At 48.7% G+C, this 24,614-nt stretch overlaps 1 protein-coding gene across 5 annotated transcripts in view; it reads left to right on the top strand.

The window, feature by feature from the left end:
- Window positions 1-24,614, top strand: part of ODAD1 (outer dynein arm docking complex subunit 1) — a 210,052-nt gene that overhangs the window by 1,393 nt on the left and 184,045 nt on the right. For 2 of the 5 annotated variants that reach the window (XM_063942770.1, XM_063942769.1), the window contains exons 2-3: window positions 5,740-5,815; window positions 9,037-9,136. In XM_063942770.1, coding sequence (XP_063798840.1) covers window positions 5,749-5,815; window positions 9,037-9,136 — 167 coding nt within the window. In that variant the 5' untranslated portion in view covers window positions 5,740-5,748. Of the gene's footprint in view, window positions 1-5,738; window positions 5,816-8,199; window positions 8,281-9,036; window positions 9,137-24,614 lie in introns of those variants that run through there. The other 3 variants (XM_063942771.1, XM_063942772.1, XM_063942773.1) reach the window with 3 other exon arrangements.

Genomic DNA, 24,614 nt, shown 5'->3' with positions numbered 1-24,614 from the left:
TGTGCGCACTGCGCAGCGTGACGTGAAGTCAGAGGTCACGCTGCGCAGTCTGACGCCAGCCGCCTGCGCTGCCCAGACCACACCTCGCTGCCCACAGCCTGCAGCAAGAGAACCTGCCCGCACTCTGCGGATGGTGAGTAGTTCTGTGGACTGGGGAAGGGGGGGGGGGGAGTGGGGGCACTGAAGATTTTCATTTTAAAATCTTCAACCCAATCCCATGAATCCCGGGATTGATCATTTTTCAATCTGATACCCGGGATTGAAAAAGAGGCTCGGGATTGGCATCCATAGCGTCAGCCCTGCAGCATTGCTAATGCCAGGTCTGGCTATATGTACAGGCAACCCACTGAGTGCCCGTACACTAGCTGCAGGGACTGATGTCACAGCTAGGCGGGCAAATTCAAATGCCTGCCCAGTTATGACGCGTGGCCTGACATATCGAGCGGCCGATCGGTAAGCGCATAGGCTTGTTTAAATCAGCTGCTCAGTCGGTGTAGCGACGGGTCGGCAGATAGATCTGCCAGGTGTGTACACAGCCTAAAATTGTCATACTGCTACCTTGTCTCCTCTCTCTCTCTCTCTCTCCTGGCACCTCATCCCCTCTCCTCTTTGTCTCCTAGAAGAACCCTCCTATCTTCACTGCCCCCTTGCAACCCCCCACCCCCTCCTTCCTCGTTCTCTCTCTTGGGACCCCGCCAGTCTCTCGCCACCACCTGGCCACTCTTCTCTATCACAGCCTATTTCACTTCACCAGAATTCTGTATTTTAAGCTATAGCTTCACTCGGCCTAAATGATCAGTGCAGCCTTGTGCTCCTGTACTGTAAGGTGTAAGAACGCCATCGGTCATTTGTGCATTTATGTTATGCGTGCTGTCCTGACTACCCTATACGGACAGTTTAAGTTCCATTTCTTTCATCTATGATTTATGTGGTGGTGCTAATCCCTGATCTTATGTATTTGGTGGGTGGGGGTCCCTGATGACATTGCTAGGGCATGTGCGTGTGTCTCCGCCTGCCTCTCACTTTCACAAAATTATATAATACTGTAGATTTTACGTGAAACATTGTTAGTATTACTACTGCTGTTAGTATGAACTTTTATTTCTAGGATGAAGCTATAGAAAAAAATTTTGATAGAATATCTGGATAACAGAGGAGGCAACTGTAATTGTTAACAATACGTCTGGCCATTCCATAATATGGCCATCATCATACTCCCAGGGGGAGACGTTTCAAACCTTGGAGAGAGATAAAGTGGAGAAGAAGCCCATAGTTTCCAATCAGCTTCTAGCTGTCATTTTATAGACTGTTCTAGATAAAAGGTAGACAGAGATTCATTGGCTGCTATAGGCAACGTCTCTACTTTATCTCTCTCCAAGGTTAGATACATCTCCGTAGTGGAGCTGTAGGTAGCCAGGCCTAGGAATAACTGTAGTGGAAAATGCTAGCTGATCCTTGAGTAGTTCTTCATATTTGCGTACAGTGGTAATGTTACACTGTCAGGGCCACCATGCTCAGACTGCCTCTAAGTATATGGGCATAGTGGCAGGCAGTGTTAGTACAAGTTTCACCATGCCCATGGCTCTCAAGGCATGCTGGCATTTGAGCAACCCTGTCATTTGTGGCATACTGGAACCTGTGTTGTGCCAATAATAAGTTAAGTAAATAAAAACAGTGGACTCTGAAATTATTAAAAAAATATATTCTAAATAAAGCACAGACAAACTCTTGTTCTCCAATTTATTGTTCACCTGGAGTCTGGCAGGTACTCTTCAGTCCATTTAGGCATCCAGAATTTTAACAAATGTCTGCCAGCTCCTTACAGGAACGCTAAAAGAAATGACTAATAAGCATCATATCACATGTATTTAATCACTGAGGATTACCACATTCTCATGTCAGGCTATTGGAATCACTACTGTAATACCTTCAATTGATACACCAGTGACGTGCGGTGAGGTCTCTGGCTGGGGAGGCACTGGCAGGTAACCCCCCCCCCCCATACAGGGAGAATATAATAAAAATGTAGACCCCCCAAGCTTATTGTCCTGCTCTCGCACTTATTCGAGACCTCCGTTTCTCCTGACCCCCAATACTTTCTGCTCCCCATGGCTCTCTCTACTCTTAATCGACTTCAACATAAATTGTTTCGGCGTATAGTCTCTGCTATGACATGTCAAATAGCAATAGACTGGAAAAACCCAACCCCCTGCCCCATGCTGGTCATAATCTCCCGAATTTGGTGTGTATACAAAATGGAATATATGACTGCTGTCATTCGTAATTCCTCTAAACCAGGGGTGGCCAACCTGTGGCTCTTGAGCCGCATGTTGCTCTTTCTTTCTTTAAATGTGGCTCCTAACACTTGAAGTCACATTACCGCAACAGATCCGGTAACCACTGCACTCCAGAAAGACACACAGAAGCACTACGAGGGCTGTGGACTGAGGAAGCCAGATAGGGAGATGAGATCATCTCCGCGCCACCTCTCCCTATGTAGTAAACGGGTCCCATCGACCCGGGAACCCGATTACGCTGCCACTGACCTGGTATTCAACCCAGGAAAAACACTGCTTATGACCCGGGTTGAATTATTGGGTCAGGCAACTCAGGACCATGGCCCATTCACACCGCACACAGACCCGGGTCGATACCGGGATATTTGCGCGGTGTGAAAGGGGTAATAAGGAGCTGCTACAATGGCATGAGTTGGGGGGGGCTCTGAAGTGACACATGAAGGGTTCTAGCAGGAGTGACACATGGGAGAGCTGGATGAAGTGACATAGGAGGGTGCTAGCAGGAGTGACACGTGGGGGAGCTGACTGGAGTGACACAGCAAGGTGCTGGCTGAAGTGACACATGGGAGAGCGGAAGTGTACTATGTGAATCGTCTTTCATTATATTTTATATAGTTACGGCTTTTTCAATTATTTAATGCGGAAGTGACTTCTTCAATGCATTTTATGTTGGATCTGGCTTCAAAAATGTATTTATGTGGATCTGGATCTTTCAATGTATATTGTACCAGGGCATGGCCTAGCGGGCACAAGGCCACACCCCATTTTTGCATGCTCACCTTCGGCTCTTTGACGTACCTAACAAGATTTTTTGGCTCTTTGACTCGGACTGGTTGGCCGCCCCTGCTCTAAACCATTTGATAGAGTTTGGTCTCCCTGGCTTACCTCCCAACAGGCTTTCCTCCGCATTTGTAACCTGATACCCTATATCGATGCCCCTCTAAATGCTTGACTCTGGAGGCCACCCTTCCGCCTCTCTCTCCCTTTCCTATTCCTCCGACTTGACTTGTTCTCTCTCCTCCTTCTCCTTGCTTCTTTTTATTCTCTCTTCGACTGTTATTCTTTCTTCTAATCTCTGCTACCAGCTCTCTTTGACGGACAGCCACTCCGTTGCCGAGAGTTAACCTTCAAGTTACCTTAAATCTCCAAAATTGGATCCAATATGTTGATGACATAATTCATTGCAGTTATTTCTGTAATCTGCCTACCTAATTTGCTTGGTATGTCTTGTTGCCTGTTGTATTTCAGTGACCCTCCCAATAAAAATGTGTTAAAAAAAAAAAAAGTGCAGTCCCCCCACACACCACTAAAACCAGCACCAGGCAGAACTAGCCAGGGGGCGTAATGCCATAGCTGGGGAGACACTCAGTGTGGGGTCCCCCTGCCATAACATTAATCACCCCCCAAGCCATTCAGCCCAGGGCTGGAATTCCTCAGAAAGTGGGGACCCCAAAAAATAAAAATGGGGTCTCCCCCTCCCGAGCAACAACCAGCACTGTGCTGATAACCCAGTGCTATGCCCCGCACCCCTGGTGGCGGTGAGTGCGGGGTTCATTGTATGTTAATATTGTTCTTTACGGGTGGCCTACAGGTCCCAGCCAGCATGCCCAGACATAAAGGGCCAGCTGGCACCTGTAGTCCACCTGTAAAGAAAATATTAAAATAAAACACGACACTGTCTCAAAAAAAAAAAAGTTTTATTAGACAGGGTCTTCACCTGGGGGCGGCAGCCTTTAAGCTCTTTTGCATGGCTGCCGCCTTCCGAGGGCTTCCGGCGTTTTCACCTGGGGGGGCGCCACCTCCCCAGGGCTTCCAGCGTCTTCACCTGGTGGGCGGCGGCTGCTAAGCTCTTTTGCATAGCCGCTGCCCATCCAGGACTTCCAGCATCTACTTTCTTAAGGAGCTCTTCACTGCTCCTCCTCCGCCGTCGGACTGACGCCGCTGCCTCGCGCTGACGCCGCTGCCTCGCGCTGACTTATATAAGTCAGCCGGAGGGGGCGGGGTGATGACGTGGCGAGCCGAGATTGGCTCGCGGCGGCCATCTTAAATTTCAAAAATTACGCTGAGGCGCCATTTTTGAAACTGGTACTGCTCCGCTGCCAAACTCTGCAGAATACAGCTCTTATGCATGGCTGCCGACTTCCCAGGGCTTCCGGCGTTTTCACCTGGGGGGGCGCCACCTCCCCAGGGCTTCCGGCGTCTTCACCTGGTGGGCGGCGGCTGCTAAGCTATTTTGCATAGCCGCCGCCCATCCAGGACTTCCAGCGTCTTCTTTCTTAAGGAGCTCTTCACTGCTCCTCCTCCGCTGTCGGACTGACGCCGCTGCCTCGCACTGACTTATATAAGTCAGTCGTAGCGGGCGGGGCGATGACGCGGCGTGCCGTGATTGACTCGCGGTGGCCATCTTGAATTTAAAAAATGACGCTGAGGCGCCATTTTTGAAACTGGTACTGCTCCGCTGCCAAACCCTGCAGAATACAGGTATACTTCCGCCACCCGCACCACCGCCGCATCCCGCCGACTGCACCACCGCCGCATCCCGCCGCCTGCACCACCGCTGCCACCGACGCCCACACAGTGATGACAGCGGATCCAGTGACGGATCCGCTGGCCAATCACTGTGGCCTCACTGACAGGGGCGTGCTTTCATGGGTTGAAAGCACGTCCCTGTATGAAAGCGGCACCTCCAATGGTGCCGCTTTCCCATATATTTTCATTGGGCTTTTACTGCCCATGGCTAGGCCCGCCCACGCCCGCCCCCCGCTCCCACACCTTTCCCCATTGACAACGGGAGGCACCACGATCGGTGCCTCCCAACTCCATTTTCAGGGGATTAAGGATTAGAATAATATAAAGAGGATACATAAGACACAGAATGTGTCATAAGTAACTTCTTTGTATTATTTTAATCATTAATGACAGGGGAGGCACTGCCTCCCCTGCCTGCACGTCCCTGTGATACACTGTTATTATATGATATGCAAAATATGCATTTTGTTCCAACATATATGTTGAGATATCTTTGGCTCAAATTACAACTCTGAATGAACACCACCATCTGCAGTAGATGTAATTGTCAAAAATATTTTATACAGCATAAACATGTCCATGTCCTCATATACTGTTCCGTGCCAGCCTAACACAACCCCAATGCCTCTCACCTATAGCACTATTTCTCAGTATACTGTATATCGCATTGATACTCACCTTGTCAGAGTCATGGTTCAACCCTAGCATTCCAAATGCACAAGATGTCTGCGAGATAGTCCCCAAACCGCCAAACGACAATGGTGGAAATTGTGCTGCCCTGAGTATTGCCTGAATTTCAAATGTATGCTCTCCTTCTATAGCGCTGCATACATAGCTCTGGATGTGTTTGGTTGTTAATCCCTCTTGATTGCTCCTCATATTAATTTCACTATTCTTTTTTTCTTCTAAATAGATTAAAAAAATGCCTAATAGAAGACCAGCTTCCAGCATCAGGTCTGACAGCAGCGATGTGGACCTGGAAGGAATGGGTATTAATCTTCTTTCATGCTGTACTAAAGAATAACACTATTTTAATACATTTTATGACTTATAACATTTTCAGTGTCAATACATAGGGCCTAATTCAGACCTGATCGCAGCAGAGCAGCAAAATTGTTCTCTAATGGGCAAAACCATGTGCAGTGCAGGTGGGGCAGATATAACATGTGCAGAGAGAGTTCGATTTGGGTGGGGTGTGTTTAAACTGAAATCTAAATTGCAGTGTAAAAATAAAGCAGCCAGTATTTACCCTGCACAGAAACAGAATAACCCACCGAAATCCAAATTTCTCTGCACATGTTATATCTGCCCCCTCCGCAGTGCACATGGGGGGTCATTCCGAGTTGTTCGCTCGTTATTTTTTTCTCGCAACGGAGCGATTAGTCGCTAATGCGCATGCGCAATGTCCGCAGTGCGACTGCGCCAAGTAAATTTGCTATGCAGTTAGGTTTTTTACTCACGGCATTACGAGGTTTTTTCTTCGTTCTGGTGATCGTAATGTGATTGACAGGAAGTGGGTGTTTCTGGGCGGAAACTGGCCGTTTTATGGGAGTGTGTGAAAAAACGCTACAGTTTCTGGGAAAAACGCGGGAGTGGCTGGAGAAACGGAGGAGTGTCTGGGCGAACGCTGGGTGTGTTTGTGACGTCAAACCAGGAACGACACTGACTGAACTGATCGCAGTGGCAGAGTAAGTCCCGAGCTACTCAGAAACTGCTAAGAAGTGTCTATTCGCAATTCTGCTAATCTTTCGTTCGCAATTTTGATAAGCTAAGATTCACTCCCAGTAGGCGGCGGCGGCTTAGCGTGTGCAAAGCCGATAAAAGCAGTTTGCGAGCGAACAACTCGGAATGACCCCCATGGTTTTACCCACCAGAGAACAATTTTGCTGCTGCGATCAAATCTGAATTAGGCCGATAGTTTGTTCACAGCAAGCTACTGGAGATTGCCTATGTGCATTCTATTAGTCATCAATATTCTCAAAATATTACCTGCTTCAAGTTGTGGAGGCCTGATTATGTCTAGTATCCCACCAGGGCATTTCCATATAATGGGACAGAGCCATGGGATGCCTTACACAACAGTTAATTTCCAAAAATTGTAGCAGGATGAGTTGTTTAGTTTTTACGCTGTTATATTTCCTATCTTCCATTCCCTAAAAGGAACTGAAAATTGTGATAAAAAATATATATATAAACAAGACACAGAGTAGGTTTTCCATCAGAAGACTTGGCACCAAGCCCAGATAAGTGACTGTTCTTGCCTGTGAAAATAACCCATAAACGTAGCACAAGATACCTAGCTTGCAATTTCAGATAATGGTCTTATGCAAACACTTCACTGCATTATTATTGTGGCACAAATGAACCTTTAACCCAAGGACTTATAGGATCCCTTTTGTAGAGGAGAAACAAAATGCAATTTTGTGTTATACAGGATGCTATAACAATGACTGGGGAAAGTATAGCTCTTTATAGTGTGTGGGGGGAAAAATGACTGAAATCTACAACACTTTTCTTGATTACAGACACAAATAAATGGCTGTCAGACATGGCATTTTATTGGCATATGAGACTGATGTCGTCATACATGTAGCAGGTTAGAGAATTCAGCTCACACATGTTTTGAGTCTCACCAATATTATAAACTTATTCAAGTTTGTCAGCAAACCAAAAAAGCACACTAATGGGCAAAACCATGTTGCACTGCAGTTGGGGCAGATGTAACAAGTGCCGAGAGCTTTTGATTTGGGTCGGTTATATGGTTTATGTGCAGGGTAAATATTGGCTGCTTTATTTTTACACTGCAGTTTAGATTGCAGTGTGAACACCCCCCACCCAAATATAAATCTCTCTGCACATGTTACATCTGCCCCACCTGCAGTGCAACATGGTTTTGCCCATTAGTGTTTTTTTTTTGTTTGCTAACAAACCTGACTCATACTTGCCTACCTGACCCTCTCCATGAGGGAGAAAATGCTCTGTTCCTGGACTTTCCTGGTAATGTATGATTGCCATCACCTGTGGTGAAACACCTTTCTTATCAATTAACTAGCTCACCACAGGTGATGGCAATCATACATTACCAGGAAAGTACTTTTAGCAGAAATGCAAACACAAAGCCGCCGCCCTCTGGGAGTGTATTTTAGCATAGCAGAATTGCTAACGAAAGATTAGCAATTCTGCTATTAAGTATTTCCTTGCATTTTCTGAGTAGCTCCAGACCTACTCCTAGATTGCGATCACCTCAGTCCGTTTAGTTCCTGGTTTGATGTCACAAACACACCCTGCGTTTGGCCAGCCACTCCTCCGTTTCTCCAGCCACTCCTGCGTTTTTACCTGGCATGCCTGCGTTTTTTAGCACACTCCCTGAAAACGGCCAGTTTCCGCCCAGAAACACCCACTTCCTGTCAATCACACTACGATCAGCAGAGCGATTGAAAAGCTTTGTTCGCCCGTGAGTAAAATAGCATAGTTTTCTGTAAAATTGCTTAGCGCATGCGCCCTGCGGTGCATACGCATGCGCAGAACTGCCGGATTTTAGCCTATTAGCAATTCTGCTAAAAATAGCAGCGAGCGAACAACTCGGAATGAGAGCCAATGTGAGGTATATATAAGATCGGGTGGTATTCATGTGACTGGCGGTCGGGAGACCGACGGTCACATGACCTCCGGCATCCCGATATCTTACTATCCCGATGGTCGGCATGCCGACCAACAGGGACTATTTCCACTCGTGGATGTCCACGACACCCATAGAGTGGGAATAGAACCCGTGGCGACCGCAGGTCGCCACCGGGCCAGCAGCGTGGCGAGCGCAGCGAGCCCACAAGGGGCTTGCTGCACTCACCCCTCCCCGCCGGGATCCCGGCGTCGGTATGTTGCCGGGATCCCGGCGTCGGTATGCTGACCGGCGGTCAGGAGGCCACCGGTCAGCCATACTACACCCATAAGATCAGTAGAGGACAGGCAATGCTCGTCTTTATACTGCCTATGTTATGGTAGCTTTGGGTTACCACCGGTATGTTTGCTCTCAGTTTTAAAAACTGATGAAGTGATGGATGACTTATCATATATATAAAAATGTATTTAATTAAAATATTTATTTATAGATAGGTATTATACTGTATATTACTATTCCACAAGTAATCATGCTACAGACAGACCGCACAGATTTTCCTATCTCCTGTAATAACTTGTGCATGTTTTGCAGCGGACAGTGAACTGGCCAAGCTACAACGCATGTTTCGCCTGAAGGAGGGACAGCGTCAGGCAACTGCCACTGGGAAACAGGAGCAAATCAGGAGGCAGTTGTATGTATACCTTATCTAAAATGCGTTCCACAAATCTGCTGCATACTGACCTTACTTTAACAGGCAGATTGTAGCCTCAGGGAAGTTTTCTCCTAATGTCATGTCATTAGCAGCTTATGGTATTCCAGGACATGCTGTCTGATAACATGCAGCAAAACAAGACACCTGCCACTTCTGTCATATTATGCACTTGATGGACTAATACGTACATGCATTTAAAGTTTTATTTTAGTAGTGAAAGTGCTTACACATGGAGATTTATATACAGCAGTAATTGTGACATTACTATTTAGGATTAAATATTCAGTAACATTATTCTGCTAAATTATACAGCTAGTAGCAGGGGCAAACACAGAATGTGTGTATATATATATATATATATATATATATATATATATATATATATATAAAACATGCAAATCCGGCACTCCAACAGGTTTTAGTTCCTTATTTAGTCCGGTGCCATCCCTCAGTCTGGGTACCTGCATACAGCAAAGATTCACGGCGGCACTCTGGAGTCTTGTTGTAAAAAGTGGTATTTATTTACCAACAGTGCATCTGTTGGCAAATAAATACCACTTTTTGCAACAAGACTCCAGAGTGCCGCCGTGAATCTTTGCTATATATATATAAACCCCCATCATTTATTTATTGAATTGTTGAGGATAAGTGAGCTTACGTTGGTGAGTGCTGGGTTTTTTGTTTGTATTTATTAGAGCGATGTGGTCATGGGCTACATGCACCCCGCCCTGTGAGTGGTAAGTACGGCTGTGTACCCTGCTTTTGTGGTGGAGAGTGCTGTGTTACGTGCACCCCACCCTGTGAGTGGTAAGTGCATAGCTGTGCCCCGCTTCTGGTGTGGTGAGTGCTGTGGTTTTCTCTCTGTGTGTATACGATGGGGTTAATCTATGGTTAGCTCTTATTAACAGTGGCCACTAGCTTTCTCATGCACCCATGTCTGGACTCTATTATCCTGAACCTGTCTCAGCTGTTCCTTAGCAATCATCTCTGAGCCAGTGCAAGGTGACTAGTGTACCTTTAAAAGCCATAAAGGGTGTGGCAGGTACACCTTAAATCTAGCAGGCAGATGATGTGTGTAGCAGCAGTGAAGTAGTCAGGTTTTAAGAATCTGTGATAGTGTAGGACCTGCATGAAGGTGGGGTACCTTGGATCGGTATGCAGGCTTCCGTGTATTGGCCAATCCACTAACTAAACCCCCATCATTTATTTATTGAATTGTTGAGGATAAGTGAGCTTACTTTGGTGAGTGCTGGGTTTTTTGTTTGTATTTGTATATATATATATATATATATCATGCAGTTAAAATGCTGGCTGTCGGGATCCTGGTGTTCGAAAGCCGACATGCCAGAATCCCGACAGCCGGTGAAATATCGACGAACGGAATCCCGACATCCGCAGGGTATTCCCACTTGGTTAGTTGCTCCACGCCACCAACCGAGTGGGAATATAACCTGTGGCGAGCGAAGTGAGCAACCGGACCCGCAGCGAGCCTGTGAGGGGTCTCACCACCTCGCTTCCGACAGACGGGACGCTACTGTCGGTATACTGACAGCCAGCATCCCGTGTGCTGGTAAAACATACTGATTATTTATATATACATAAATAAATACATAGACATACATATATATATGGGTGTAGTAGGGTATGCCGGTGGCCGGGCTTCTGGGCGGCCAGCATACCGGCGCCAGAATCCCGACCACTGGCATACCGACAGCTGGGCGAGCGCAAATGAGCCCCTTGCGGACTCCTTCGCACTCGCCACGCTATCTATTCTCCCTCCAGGGGGATCGTGGACCCCCAAGAGGGAGAAAAGGTGTCAGTATTCCGGCGCCGGTATGCTGTGCGCCGGGATCCTGACACCCGGCAAACTGAAGACTATATATATATATATTAAGTTATCAACACATACCACACACTTTCATAAATGCTCAAACTCACATGCATACACAAATACACATACATCCCTGTAGATCAGCGGTGGCCAACCTGCGGCTCTCGATCAGTGCTCACGGACCGGCAGCTAAGGGTCCTGATTGGCTGCCGGACCGTGAGCTCTGATTGGCTCACGGCCCGGCGCTGAACTGAAGATAGTCACTGCCGGTGCCGCTGGAGAGTAAGGCTGAGGAGCAGGCCCTCCCCTCATATGCAGCAGCATGGTGAGCGGCTCAGGGGGGGAGCGCACTGTGGGGGCATATCTGGCACTACAGGGACATATGTGGCTGGCACTGGGGGCATATCTGGCACTGTGGGGACATATGTAGTGGGCACTGGGGGCATATCTGGCACTACAGAGACATATGTGGCTGGCACTGGGGGCATATCTGGCATTACAGGGACATATGTGGCTGACACTGGTGGCATATCTGGCACTGCAGGGACATATGTAGCTGGCACGGGGGGCATATCTGGCACTGCAGGGACATATGTAGCTGGCACGGGGGGCATATCTGGCACTACAGGGACATATGTGGCTGGCACTGGGGGCATATCTGGCACTGTGGGGACATGTGTATCTGGCACTGAGGGCATATCTGGCACTGGGGGCATATATGTATATGGCACTAGGGGTATATCTGGCATCGTGGAACATATGTATTACTGGCACTGTGTGGCATATCTAGCACTGTGGGGACATGTGTATCTGGCACTGGGGCATATCTGTATCTGGCACTGGGGGCATATCTGGCACTGTGGGGACATGTGTATCTGGCACTGTGGGGGCATATGTATCTGGCACTGTGGGGACATATGTATCTGCCACTGTGGGGCATATATTTATCTGGCACTGGGGGCATATATGTATCTGGCACTGTGGAGCATATGTGTACCTGGAACTGTGAGGAATGTGTATATGGCACTGTGGGGGCACATATGTATATGGCACTGTGGGGGCACATATGTATCTGGCACTGTGGGGGCATACATGTATCTGGCACTGTGGAGGCACCAGTTTGGCGTTTTGATATGTATGTGGCACTGTACTGGGGCATTATATGTATGTGGCACTGTACAAAATGACTAAAAACGGGGTTATGACACAAGGTCATACTCCTACAAACGTCATACCGAAAGGTGTGCGCACAAAAATGGGGTGTGGCTTTGTGACAACTAGGCCATGCCCCCACGCATGATAGTGGCTCTTCCCCTTGACTACAGATCTTTTCTGGCTCTTTGCCTCTGACTGGTTGGCCACCCCTGCTGTAGATACACACACACACACACACACACACACACACACACACACACACACACACACACACTTCATATACAGTACAGGGGCTGGGAGCAGTGGGAGGCAGGAGATGACTGACGGTTCTGTGATGAGGGAGAGAGCTGCTGCGCAGCCAGCAGATCTCCCCGGACTTTATGCAGAGAGCTACGTAACTCTCTGCTGCTGCAGTAGCTCCATGGTCGCGATCGCGGCTTTTGCTGAGATGGAAACACTGCTGTCTCCGTCTCACAAATAAACATTTGGCTCATCAGGGGGGTTCCCAGGTACTCGGAAACCCCCCCTGCGTGCGCTACTGAGTAGAACACCTTTTATTTGGAGATATGGCGTCATGTGGCCACCGAGCTGTTTAGAATGTGCACGACTGCACAATACATGGGACCTGATTCAGGTTGGATTACAAAGTAGCAGAATTTGCAATCCTTGTGAACGCATGCTGGGGCCGCCCATCGCAGGGCAAGGCCGCCCAGCATCCTGATCACACCGCAATTTCTGCTTGAATGCAGCAAGTAGGGTTGTCTCCTGCCGGCGTAGCCTTTCTGATCATGGCGGCTGCGTGTGACATCACGCAGCTACCGAAATCACGCCCCCCTTTTGTATGACGCTGCCCCTGTTTCCTCGCCCCCGCAACGCTTCATCTCCGCCTAAGAGACACCTCTGCAGAAAATGCGGGCGCATGCGCCCGCATCACTTTAGTCATTTTTGCGGTTGGAATGAGATTAGTGATCCAATCTGAATCAGCCCCATAGTGCGCCATTTTGTTGACCACGTCTGCTCCTTTATGTAACGAGTGAAACATGCAGATACATATTTACTACGTAAAGCTGAAATACATTTACTTGTGACAAACAGTGTGTCACAGATAAATATATTCTGTATGTGTTAAAAAAATCCGGTGGTAATTTGCTATCCGCTTTCAACTGTGTAACAAGCCCTAGCTATTGGATCAGCTATTGGCTTTGATTAATCTGTTGCAAGATACACAATGAATGCTTACTATTGATTGGTTGCTATGTTTTGCTGCATATTTTCACATTAGTATTCCTAATTTTCTCAAATGTCCTAGAGGATGCTGGGACTCCGTAAGGACCATGGGGAATAGACGGGCTCCGCAGCAGACATGGGCACTTTAAGAAAGACTTTGACTCTGGGTGTGCACTTGCTCCTCCCTCTATGTCCCTCCTCCAGACCTCAGTTGGAGACTGGGCCCAAAGGAGAGGGGTGCACTGCTGGGAGCTCTCCTGAGTTTCCTGCTAAAAAAGTATATTTGTTAGGTTTTTTATTTTCAGGGAGCGCTGCTGGCAACAGACTCCCTGCATCGAGGGACTGAGGGGAGAGAAGCAGACCTACTTAAATGATAGGGTCTGCTTCTTAGGCTACTGGACACCATTAGCTCCAGAGGGAGTCGGAACACAGGTTCGCCCTGGACGTTCGTCCCAGAGCCGCGCCGCCGTCCTCCTCACAGAGCCAGAAGAAAGAAGCCGGGTGAGTATGAGAAGAAAGAAGGCTTCAAAAGGCGGCAGAAGACTTCATTGATCTTCACTGAGGTAACGCACAGCACTGCAGCTGTGCGCCATTGCTCCCATACACCTCACAAACGGCAGTCACTATAAGGGCGCAGGGGGGGGGGGGGGGGCACCCTGGGCAGCAATATAAACCTCTTATTTGGCAAAAGAGAGCATATATACAGCTGGACACTGTATATATGCATGAGCCCCCGCCAATTTTACACTTTTAGCGGGACTGAAGCCCGCCGACGAGGGGGCGGGGCTTCTCCCTCAGCACTCACCAGCGCCATGTTTTTCTCCACAGCACCGCTGATAGGAAGCTCCCCGGACTCTCCCCTGCTTATACCACGGTAGAAGAGAGGGTTTTAAAGAAGAGGGAGGGCACATAATTCGGCGCAGATAATAATAACAGCGCTACAGGGTAAACATTAAATTGCTGTGTTTTTCCTGGGTCATATTGCGCTGGGGTGTGTGCTGGCATACTCTCTCTCTCTCTGTCTCTCCAAAGGGCCTTGTGGGGGAACTGTCTTCAGAAGAGCATTCCCTGAGTGTGTGGTGTGTCAGTACGTGTGTGTCGACTTGTCTGAGGTAAAAGGCTCTCCTATGGAGGAGATGGAGCAAATGTGTGTGTGTGTGGTGTCTCCGTCGACAACGCCGACGCCTGATTGGATATGTGAACTTAAGTGCTAAGATGAATTTATTACACAAAAGATTAGAGAACAGACAGGGAATCTACCCATGTCTGTCCCTATGTCACAGAGACCTTCAGAGTCTCACAACGCTCACTATCCAAAATAATAGACACTGATATCGACACGGAGTCTTACTCCAGTGTCGACTACGATAATGCAAAGTACAGCCAAAACTGGCAGAAAAGTATTCAATATATGATTATTGTAATAAAAGATGTTTTGCATATCACGGATGACTCATCTGTTCCTGACACGAGGGTACACATGTTTAAGGGGAAGAAAGCTGAGGTAAATTTCCCTCCTCTCATGAAGAAAAAGAGCGGGAATCTCCAGACAAGAAGCTGCAGCTTCCCAAAAATAATTCTCAGGGAGTATCCTTTCCCTAAATGGGGCCAGGATACGATGGGAATCTTCCCCTAGGGTGTACAAGGCATTGACACGTTTACCCAAAAAGGTAGCGCTGACTTTACAGCTATCCTCAGGGATCCTGCAGATAGCATGCAGTAAAAGTACTTTGAAGTCCATTTACACACATTCTGGTACACTACTCAGACCGGCGATTGTGTCGGCATGGGTTTATAGCGCTGTAGCAGCGTAGACTGATACCTTATCAGCGGAGATTGAAACCCTAGATGAGGATACCATGTTATTGTCCCTAGTATATATATATATATATATATATATATATATATATATATGTTTATATGTAAAAGATGTTGTCTTATATATATATATATATATATAAGACATGCCCAAAGAGACGTTAGTCTACTGGGTTCTAGAGTCAACGCTATGTCGATTTCTGCTAGACGTGTCCTGTGGAACATGCATTGGACAGGTGATGCCGACTAAAAGAGGCATATGGAGTTGTTGCCTTACAAGGGTGAGGAATTGTTCGGAGAGGGCCTCTCGGATCTCGTCTCCACGGCTACGGCAGGTAAATAATTTCTCTGACGTCCTAGTGGATGCTGGGGACTCCGTCAGGACCATGGGGAATAGCGGCTCCGCAGGAGACAGGGCACAAAATTTAAAAGTTTGACCACTAGGTGGTGTGTACTGGCTCCTCCCCCTATGACCCTCCTCCAAGCCTCAGTTAGGTTTTTGTGCCCGTCCGAGCAGGGTGCAATCTAGGTGGCTCTCATAAAGAGCTGCTTAGAGTAAAAGTTTTGATAGTTTTATTATTTTCAGTGAGTCCTGCTGGTAACAGGCTCACTGCAACGAGGGACCTAGGGGAGAAGAAGTGAACTCACCTGCGTGCAGGATGGATTTGCTTCTTAGGCTACTGGACACTAGCTCCAGAGGGACGATCACAGGTACAGCCTGGATGGGTCACCGGAGCCGCGCCGCCGACCCCCTTGCAGATGCCGAAGTAAGAAGAGGTCCAGAAACCGGCGGCTGAAGGCTTTTCAGTCTTCATGAGGTAGCGCACAGCACTGCAGCTGTGCGCCATTGCGCTCAGGCACACTTCACACCGGCGGTCACTGAGGGTGCAGGGCGCTGGGGGGGGCGCCCTGGGCAGCAATGTTAATACCTTTCTGGCTAAAAAGAATACATCACATATAGTCCATGAGGCTATATGGATGTATTTCACCCCTGCCAGGTCTCAGAAAAACCGGGAGAAGAGCCCGCCGGAATAGGGGGCGGGGCCTATCTCCTCAGCACACAGCGCCATTTTCCTACACAGCTCCGCTGCTAGGAAGGCTCCCAGGCTCTCCCCTGCACTGCACTACAGAAACAGGGTAAAAAACAGAGAGGGGGGGCATTTTTTGGCGATATTATATATATTTAAGCAGCTATAAGGAAACAACACTTATATAAGGTTGTTCCTATATAATTATAGCGCTTTGGTGTGTGCTGGCAAACTCTCCCTCTGTCTCCCCAAAGGGCTAGTGGGGTCCTGTCTTCTATCAGAGCATTCCCTGTGTGTCTGCTGTGTGTCGGTACGTGTGTGTCGACATGTATGAGGACGATGTTGGTGTGGAGGCGGAGCAATTGCCGGTAATGGTGATGTCACCCCCTAGGGAGTCGACACCGGAATGGATGGCTTTGTTTATGGAATTACGTGATAATGTCAGCACGCTGCAAAAGTCGGTTGACGACATGAGACGACCGGCAAACCAGTTAGTACCTGTACAGGCGTCTCAAACACCGTCAGGGGCTGTAAAACGCCCTTTGCCTCAGTCGGTCGACACAGACCCAGACACGGACACCGAATCTAGTGTCGACGGTGAAGAAACGAACGTATTTTCCAGTAGGGCCACACGTTATATGATCACGGCAATGAAGGAGGCTTTGCATATCTCTGATACTGCAAGTACCACAAAAAGGGGTATTATGTGGGGTCTGAAAAAACTACCTGTAGTTTTTCCTGAATCAGAGGAATTGAATGACGTGTGTGATGAAGCGTGGGTTACCCCTGATAAAAAAACTGCTAATTTCAAAGAAGTTATTGGCGTTATACCCTTTCCCGCCAGAGGTTAGGGCGCGCTGGGAAACACCCCCTAGGGTGGACAAGGCGCTCACACGTTTATCCAAACAAGTGGCGTTACCGTCTCCTGATACGGCCGCCCTCAAGGATCCAGCTGATAGGAGGCTGGAAAATACTCAAAAAAGTATATACACACATACTGGTGTTATACTGCGACCAGCAATCGCCTCAGCCTGGATGTGCAGTGCTGGGGTGGCTTGGTCGGATTCCCTGACTGAAAATATTGATACCCTGGATAGGGACAGTATTTTATTGACTATAGAGCAATTAAAGGATGCATTCCTTTATATGCGAGATGCACAGAGGGATATCTGCACTCTTGCATCAAGAGTAAGTGCGATGTCCATATCTGCCAGAAGAAGTCTATGGACACGACAGTGGTCAGGCGATGCGGATTCCAAACGGCATATGGAGGTATTGCCGTATAAAGGGGAGGAATTATTTGGGGTCGGTCTATCGGATTTGGTAGCCACGGCAACAGCCGGGAAGTCCACCTTTTTACCTCAAGTCCCCTCCCAGCAGAAAAAGACGCAGTCTTTTCAGCCGCAGTCCTTTCGTTCCTATAAGAACAAGCGAGCAAAAGGACATTCATATTTGCCCCGAGGCAAAGGAAAGGGTAAGAGACTGCAGCAAGCAGCCCCTTCCCAGGAGCAGAAGTCCTCCCCGGCTTCTGCAAAGGCCTCAGCATGACGCTGGGACCTTACAAGCGGACTCAGGGGCGGTGGGGAGTCGCCTCAAGAATTTCAGCGCACAGTGGGCTCACTCGCAGGTGGACCCCTGGATCCTGCAGGTAGTATCTCAGGGTTACAGGTTGGAATTCGAGAAGTCTCCCCCTCGCCGGTTCCTAAAATCTGCTTTGCCAACGTCTCCCTCAGACAGGGCGACGGTATTGGAAGCCATTCACAAGCTGTATTCTCAGCAGGTGATAATCAAGGTACCCCTTCTACAACAGGGAAAGGGGTATTACTCCACGCTATTTGTGGTACCGAAGCCGGACGGCTCGGTAAGACCTATTCTAAATCTGAAATCTTTGAACCTGTACATACAAAGATTCAAGTTCAAGATGGAGTCACTCAGAGCAGTGATAGCGAATCTGGAAGAAGGGGATTTTATGGTGTCCTTGGACATCAAGGATGCTTACCTTCATGTCCCAATTTGCCCTTCACACCAAGGGTACCTCAGGTTCGTGGTACAAAACTGTCATTATCAGTTTCAGACGCTGCCGTTTGGATTGTCCACGGCACCCAGGGTCTTTACCAAGGTAATGGCCGAAATGATTATCCTTCTTCGAAGAGAAGGCGTATTAATTATCCCTTACTTGGACGATCTCCTGATAAGGGCAAGATCCAGAGAACAGCTGGAGGTCGGAGTAGCACTAACTCAAGTAGTGCTCCAACAGCACGGGTGGATTCTGAATTTTCCAAAATCCCAACTGATCCCGACGACACGTCTGCTGTTCCTAGGGATGATTCTGGACACTGTTCAGAAAAAGGTATTTCTTCCGGAGGAGAAAGCCAGGGAGTTATCCGAACTCGTCAGGAACCTCCTAAAACCAGGGACAGTGTCTGTGCATCAATGCACAAGAGTCCTGGGAAAAATGGTGGCTTCTTACGAAGCGATTCCATTCGGCAGATTCCATGCACGAATTTTTCAGTGGGATCTGCTAGACAAATGGTCCGGATCGCATCTGCAGATGCATCAGCGGATAAAATTGTCGACAAGGACAAGGGTCTCTCTGCTATGGTGGTTGCAGAGTGCTCATCTGTTAGAGGGCCGCAGATTCGGCATACAGAACTGGGTCCTAGTGACCACGGATGCCAGCCTGAGAGGCTGGGGAGCGGTCACACAAGGAAGAAACTTCCAGGGCGTGTGGTCAAGCCTGGAAACGTCTCTTCACATAAATATACTGGAACTAAGAGCAATCTACAATGCTCTAAGCCTGGCAAAACCTCTGCTTCAGGGTCAGCCGGTGTTGATCCAGTCGGACAACATCACGGCAGTCGCCCACGTAAACAGACAGGGCGGCACAAGAAGCATGAGGGCAATGGCAGAAGCTGCAAGGATTCTTCGCTGGGTGGAAAATCATGTGATAGCACTGTCAGCAGTGTTCACCACATGATTGTAGTCCATTGGGAAAGACCAATGGTGGACATGATGGCGTCCCGCCTCAACAAAAAACTGGACAGGTATTGCGCCAGGTCAAGAGACCCTCAGGCAATAGCTGTGGACGCTCTGGTAACACCATGGGTGTACCAGTCAGTGTATGTGTTCCCTCCTCTGCCTCTCATACCCAAGGTACTGAGAATTATACGGCAAAGGGGAGTAAGAACGATACTAGTGGCTCCGGACTGGCCAAGAAGGACTTGGTACCCGGAACTTCAGGAGATGCTCACGGAAGATCCGTGGCCTCTACCTCTAAGAAGGGATCTGCTTCAGCAGAGACCGTGTCTATTCCAAGACTTACCGCGGCTGCGTTTGACGGCATGGCGGTTGAACGCCGGATCCTAAGGGAAAAAGGCATTCCGGAAGAGGTCATCCCTACCCTGGTCAAAGCCAGGAAGGAGGTGACTGCACAACATTATCACCGCATTTGGAGAAAATATGTTGCATGGTGTGAGGCCAGGAAGGCCCCGACAGAGGCCCTGGCTTCAGCCAGGAGAGTGTCGGAATTGGCGGCTTTATCGTATAAAAGCCCATATCTGATTTTCCATTCGGACAGGGCAGAATTGAGGACGCGTCCTCATTTTCTGCCTAAGGTGGTATCAGCGTTTCACCTGAACCAGCCTATTGTGGTGCCTGCGGCTACTAGCGATTTGGAGGATTCCAAGTTGCTGGACGTTGTCAGAGCATTGAAAATATATATTTCAAGGACGGCTGGAGTCAGAAAATCTGACTCGCTGTTTATACTGTATGCACCCAACAAGCTGGGTGCTCCTGCTTCTAAGCAGACGATTGCTCGTTGGATTTGTAGCACAATTCAACTGGCACATTCTGTGGCAGGCCTGCCACAGCCTAAATCTGTCAATGCCCACTCCACAAGGAAGGTGGGCTCATCTTGGGCGGCTGCCCGAGGGGTCTCGGCATTACAACTCTGCCGAGCAGCTACGTGGTCAGGGGAGAACACGTTTGTAAAATTCTACAAATTTGATACCCTGGCTAAGGAGGACCTGGAGTTCTCTCATTCGGTGCTGCAGAGTCATCCGCACTCTCCCGCCCGTTTGGGAGCTTTGGTATAATCCCCATGGTCCTGACGGAGTCCCCAGCATCCACTAGGACGTCAGAGAAAATAAGAATTTACTCACCGGTAATTCTATTTCTCGTAGTCCGTAGTGGATGCTGGGCGCCCATCCCAAGTGCGGATTGTCTGCAATACTTGTACATAGTTATTGTTACAAAAAAATCGGGTTGTTTATTGTTGTGAGCCATCTTTTCAGAGGCTCCTACGTTATCATACTGTTAACTGGGTTCAGATCACAAGTTGTACGGTGTGATTGGTGTGGCTGGTATGAGTCTTACCCGGGATTCAAAATCCTTCCTTATTGTGTACGCTCGTCCGGGCACAGTATCCTAACTGAGGCTTGGAGGAGGGTCATAGGGGGGAGGAGCCAGTACACACCACCTAGTGGTCAAACTTTTAAATTTTGTGCCCTGTCTCCTGCGGAGCCGCTATTCCCCATGGTCCTGACGGAGTCCCCAGCATCCACTACGGACTACGAGAAATAGAATTACCGGTGAGTAAATTCTTATTTTTTTTTTGCCATATATTCCCTCACAATCTAAGAAAGCGCCTCATTATCAATTGCAGTCCTTTCATTCCAATAAAAGCAAGAGAGCACGTGGATCGTGCTTTCTTGCCAGAGGTAAGGGCAGAGGGAAAAAAAGCTGCACAACACAGCTAGTTCCCAGGAACAGAAGTCCTCCCCGGCCTCTGCTAAATCCACCGCATGACGCTGGGGCCCCCCTGAGGGAGTCAGCTCCTGTGGGGGCACGTCTTCGACTGTTCAGCCATGTCTGGGTCCACCCACAGGTGGATCCATGGGCAATAGAAATTGTTTCCCAGGGTTACAGGCTGGAATTCGAAGAAGTGCCTCCTCGCCGGTTTTTCAAATCGGCCCTACCGAAACAACCCCTGGAAAGGGAGATAGTGTTACATGCGATTCACAAATTGTGTCTGCAACAAGTGGTGGTAGAGGTTCCCCTGCTTCAAAGAGGGCAGGGGTACTACTCAACTCTGTTTGTGGTTCCGAAACTGGACGGTTCGGTCAGACCCATTTTAAATTTAAAATGCCTGAACCTTTACTTTAAACGGTTCAAGTTCAAGATGGAATCACTCAGGGCGGTCATCGTCAGCCTAGAAGGGGGAGATTTTTTGGTATCTCTGGACATAAAGGATGCATACCTGCATGTCCCCATATATCCTCCTCATCAGGAGTACCTGAGATTTGCGGTACAGGATTGTCATTACCAATTTCAGACGTTGCCGTGTGGGCTTTCCACGGCCCCGAGAATTTTCACCAAGGTAATGGCGGAAATGATGGTGCTGCTGCGCAAGCAGGGTGTCACAATTATCCAGTACTTGGACGATCTCCTCATAAAAGCGAGATCACAGGAGAAGTTGCTGAGCAGCGTATCACTTTCACGGAATGTGTTACAGCGACACGGCTGGATTCTCAATATTCCAAAGTCGCAGATGAATCTTACAACTCGTCTGCCCTTCTTGGGCATGATTCTGGACACAGACCAGAAAAGGATTTTTCTTCCGAAGGAAAAAGCGCAGGAACTCATGACTCTAGTTATGAACTTGTTGAAACCAAAACAAGTGTCAGTACATCATTGCACTCAAGTTCTGGGAAAGATGGTGGCAACATACGAAGCCATTCCATACGGCAGATTCCATGCAAGGGCCATCCAATGGGACCTATTGGACAAATGGTCCGGGTCGTATCTGCAATTGCATCAGCGGATCACCCTGTCCCCCAGGGCCAGAGTATCTCTCCTGTGGTGGCAAAACAGTGCTCACCTTATAGAGCAGGGGTGGGGAACCTCAGGCCCGAGGGCCGTGTAAGGCCCGCAGAGCCACTTGATCCGGCCCGGCCAGGCTCACCTTGCCGGGCGCCCGCTGAGATTTTGTTACTAGTGGGCGCCTGGCTTCTTTCTCTCAGTAGCAGCCGGAGGCAGGAGCTCACTCCTAAGCTCTGGCTTCTGGCTCTGGCAGTGTGCGTGTGCTGCTGTGCGGTGTTATGGGAGAAATGTCATGACTTCTCTCCTATAGTTCTGAGGAGCGAGCGGCCAGGCGGAGGGCAACGGTCCGGAAGCAGCAGCGGGGCTGGTGAGTATTGTGTTTTTTTTTCTTTTAATGTGTGTGTGTAAGTGTTGCTACTAGGGGGCATATCTAATTGGGCATAACAACTGACTGGTGGCATATCTAAAGGGGCATAACAAGTGACGGGGCATATCTAATGGGGCATAACAAGTGACTGGGGGCATACTTACTGGGGGCATATCTACTGGGGCATAACAGCTGGCTGGGGGTATATCTACTTGGGGCAGGCTCATTTTTAAGTTGATAATTCTTGTATGGCCCCCGAAGGATTTTATAAATATCCAAATGGCCCTTGGTAGAAAAAAGGTTCCCCACCCCTGTTCTAGAGGGCCGCAGGTTCGGCATTCAGGACTGGATCCTGGTGTCCACGGACGCGAGCCTCCGAGGTTGGGGAGCGGTCACACAGGGAAGAAATTTCCAAGGACTTTGGTCAAATCAAGAGACTTGTCTTCACATCAACATCCTGGAACTAAGGGCCATATACAACGCCCTACGTCAAGCGGAGATCTTACTTCGCAATCGACCAGTTCTGATCCAGTCAGACAACATCACCGCAGTAGCTCATGTAAACCGCCAAGGCGGCACAAGGAGCAGAGTGGGAATGGCGGAAGCCACCAGAGTTCTTCGCTGGGCGGAGAATCATGTAAGCGCTCTGTCAGCAGTGTTCATTTCGGGAGTGGACAACTAGGAAGCAGACTTCCTCAGCAGACACGATCTGCATCCGGGAGAGTGGGGACTTCATCAGGAAGTCTTCGCGCAGATTGCAAGTCGGTGGGGACTACCCCAAATAGACATGATGGCATCCCGTCTCAACAAAAAGCTACAAAGGTATTGCGCCAGTTCAAGAAACCCTCAGGCGGTAGCTGTGGACGCCCTAGTGACACCGTGGATGTTCCAGTCGGTATATGTGTTTCCTCCTCTTCCTTTCATACCCAAGGTGTTGAGGATAATAAGAAAAAGAGGAGTGAGAACAATTCTCATTGTTCCAGATTGGCCACGAAGAACCTGGTATCCGGATCTGCAATAAATGCTCACAGAAGATCCGTGGCAGGACCTGTTACAACAAGGTCCCTGTCTGTTCTAAGACTTACCGCGGCTGCGTTTGACGGCATGGCGGTTGAACGCCGGATCCTAGCGGAAAAGGGTATTCCGGATGAGGTCATTCCTACGCTAATAAAGGCTAGGAAGGACGTGACGTCTAAACATTATCACCGAATATGGCGAAAATATGTTTCTTGGTGTGAGGCCAGGAATGCTCCTACGGAAGAATTCCACCTGGGCCGTTTTCTTCACTTCCTACAAACTGGAGTGAATTTGGGCCTAACATTAGGCTCCATTAAAAGTTCAGATTTCGGCCTTATCCATTTTCTTTCAAAAGGAATTGGCCTCATTCCCTGAAGTACAGACTTTTGTGAAGGGAGTACTGCATATTCATCCTCCTTTTGTACCTCCGGTGGCGCCTTGGGACCTTAACGTGGTGTTAAGTTTCCTTAAGTCACATTGGTTTGAACCACTTAAGACAGTGGAGTTGAAATATCTCACCTGCAAGGTGGTCATGTTGTTAGCCTTGGCTTCGGCTAGGCGAGTTTCGGAATTGGCGGCTTTATCACATAAAAGCCCCTATCTGGTTTTCCATATGGATAGAGCGGAATTGCGGACCCGTCCTCAATTCCTGCCTAAGGTGGTCTCATCCTTTCATATGAACCAACCTATTGTCGTGCCTGTGGCTACACGTGACTTGGAGGATTCCGAGTCCCTTGATGTGGTCAGGGCTTTGAAAATTTACGTGGCCAGAACGGCTAGGATCAGAAAAACAGAAGCACTGTTTGTCCTGTATGCAGCCAACAAAGTTGGCGGCCCTGCTTCAAAGCAGACTATTCCTCGCTGGATCTGTAACACGATTCAGCAGGCACATTCTACGGCAGGATTGCCGTTACCAAAATCGGTTAAGGCCCATTCCACTAGGAAGGTGGGCTCTTCTTGGGCGGCTGCCCGAGGGGTCTCGGCACTACAGCTGTGCCGAGCTGCTACTTGGTCGGGGTCAAACACCTTTGCAAAGTTCTATAAGTTTGATACCCTGGCTGAGGAGGACCTCCTGTTTGCTCAATCAGGGCTGCAGAGTCATCCGCACTCTCCCGCCCGTTTGGGAGCTTTGGTATAATCCCCATGGTCCTTACGGAGTCCCAGCATCCTCTAGGACGTTAGAGAAAATAAGAT

This window comes from Pseudophryne corroboree, chromosome 10, assembly GCF_028390025.1.
Source record: "Pseudophryne corroboree isolate aPseCor3 chromosome 10, aPseCor3.hap2, whole genome shotgun sequence".
Lineage (NCBI taxonomy): Eukaryota > Metazoa > Chordata > Amphibia > Anura > Myobatrachidae > Pseudophryne > Pseudophryne corroboree.
The sequence above is the reverse complement of the archived record's forward strand: the minus strand, read 5'-3'. Positions and strand labels throughout refer to the sequence as shown.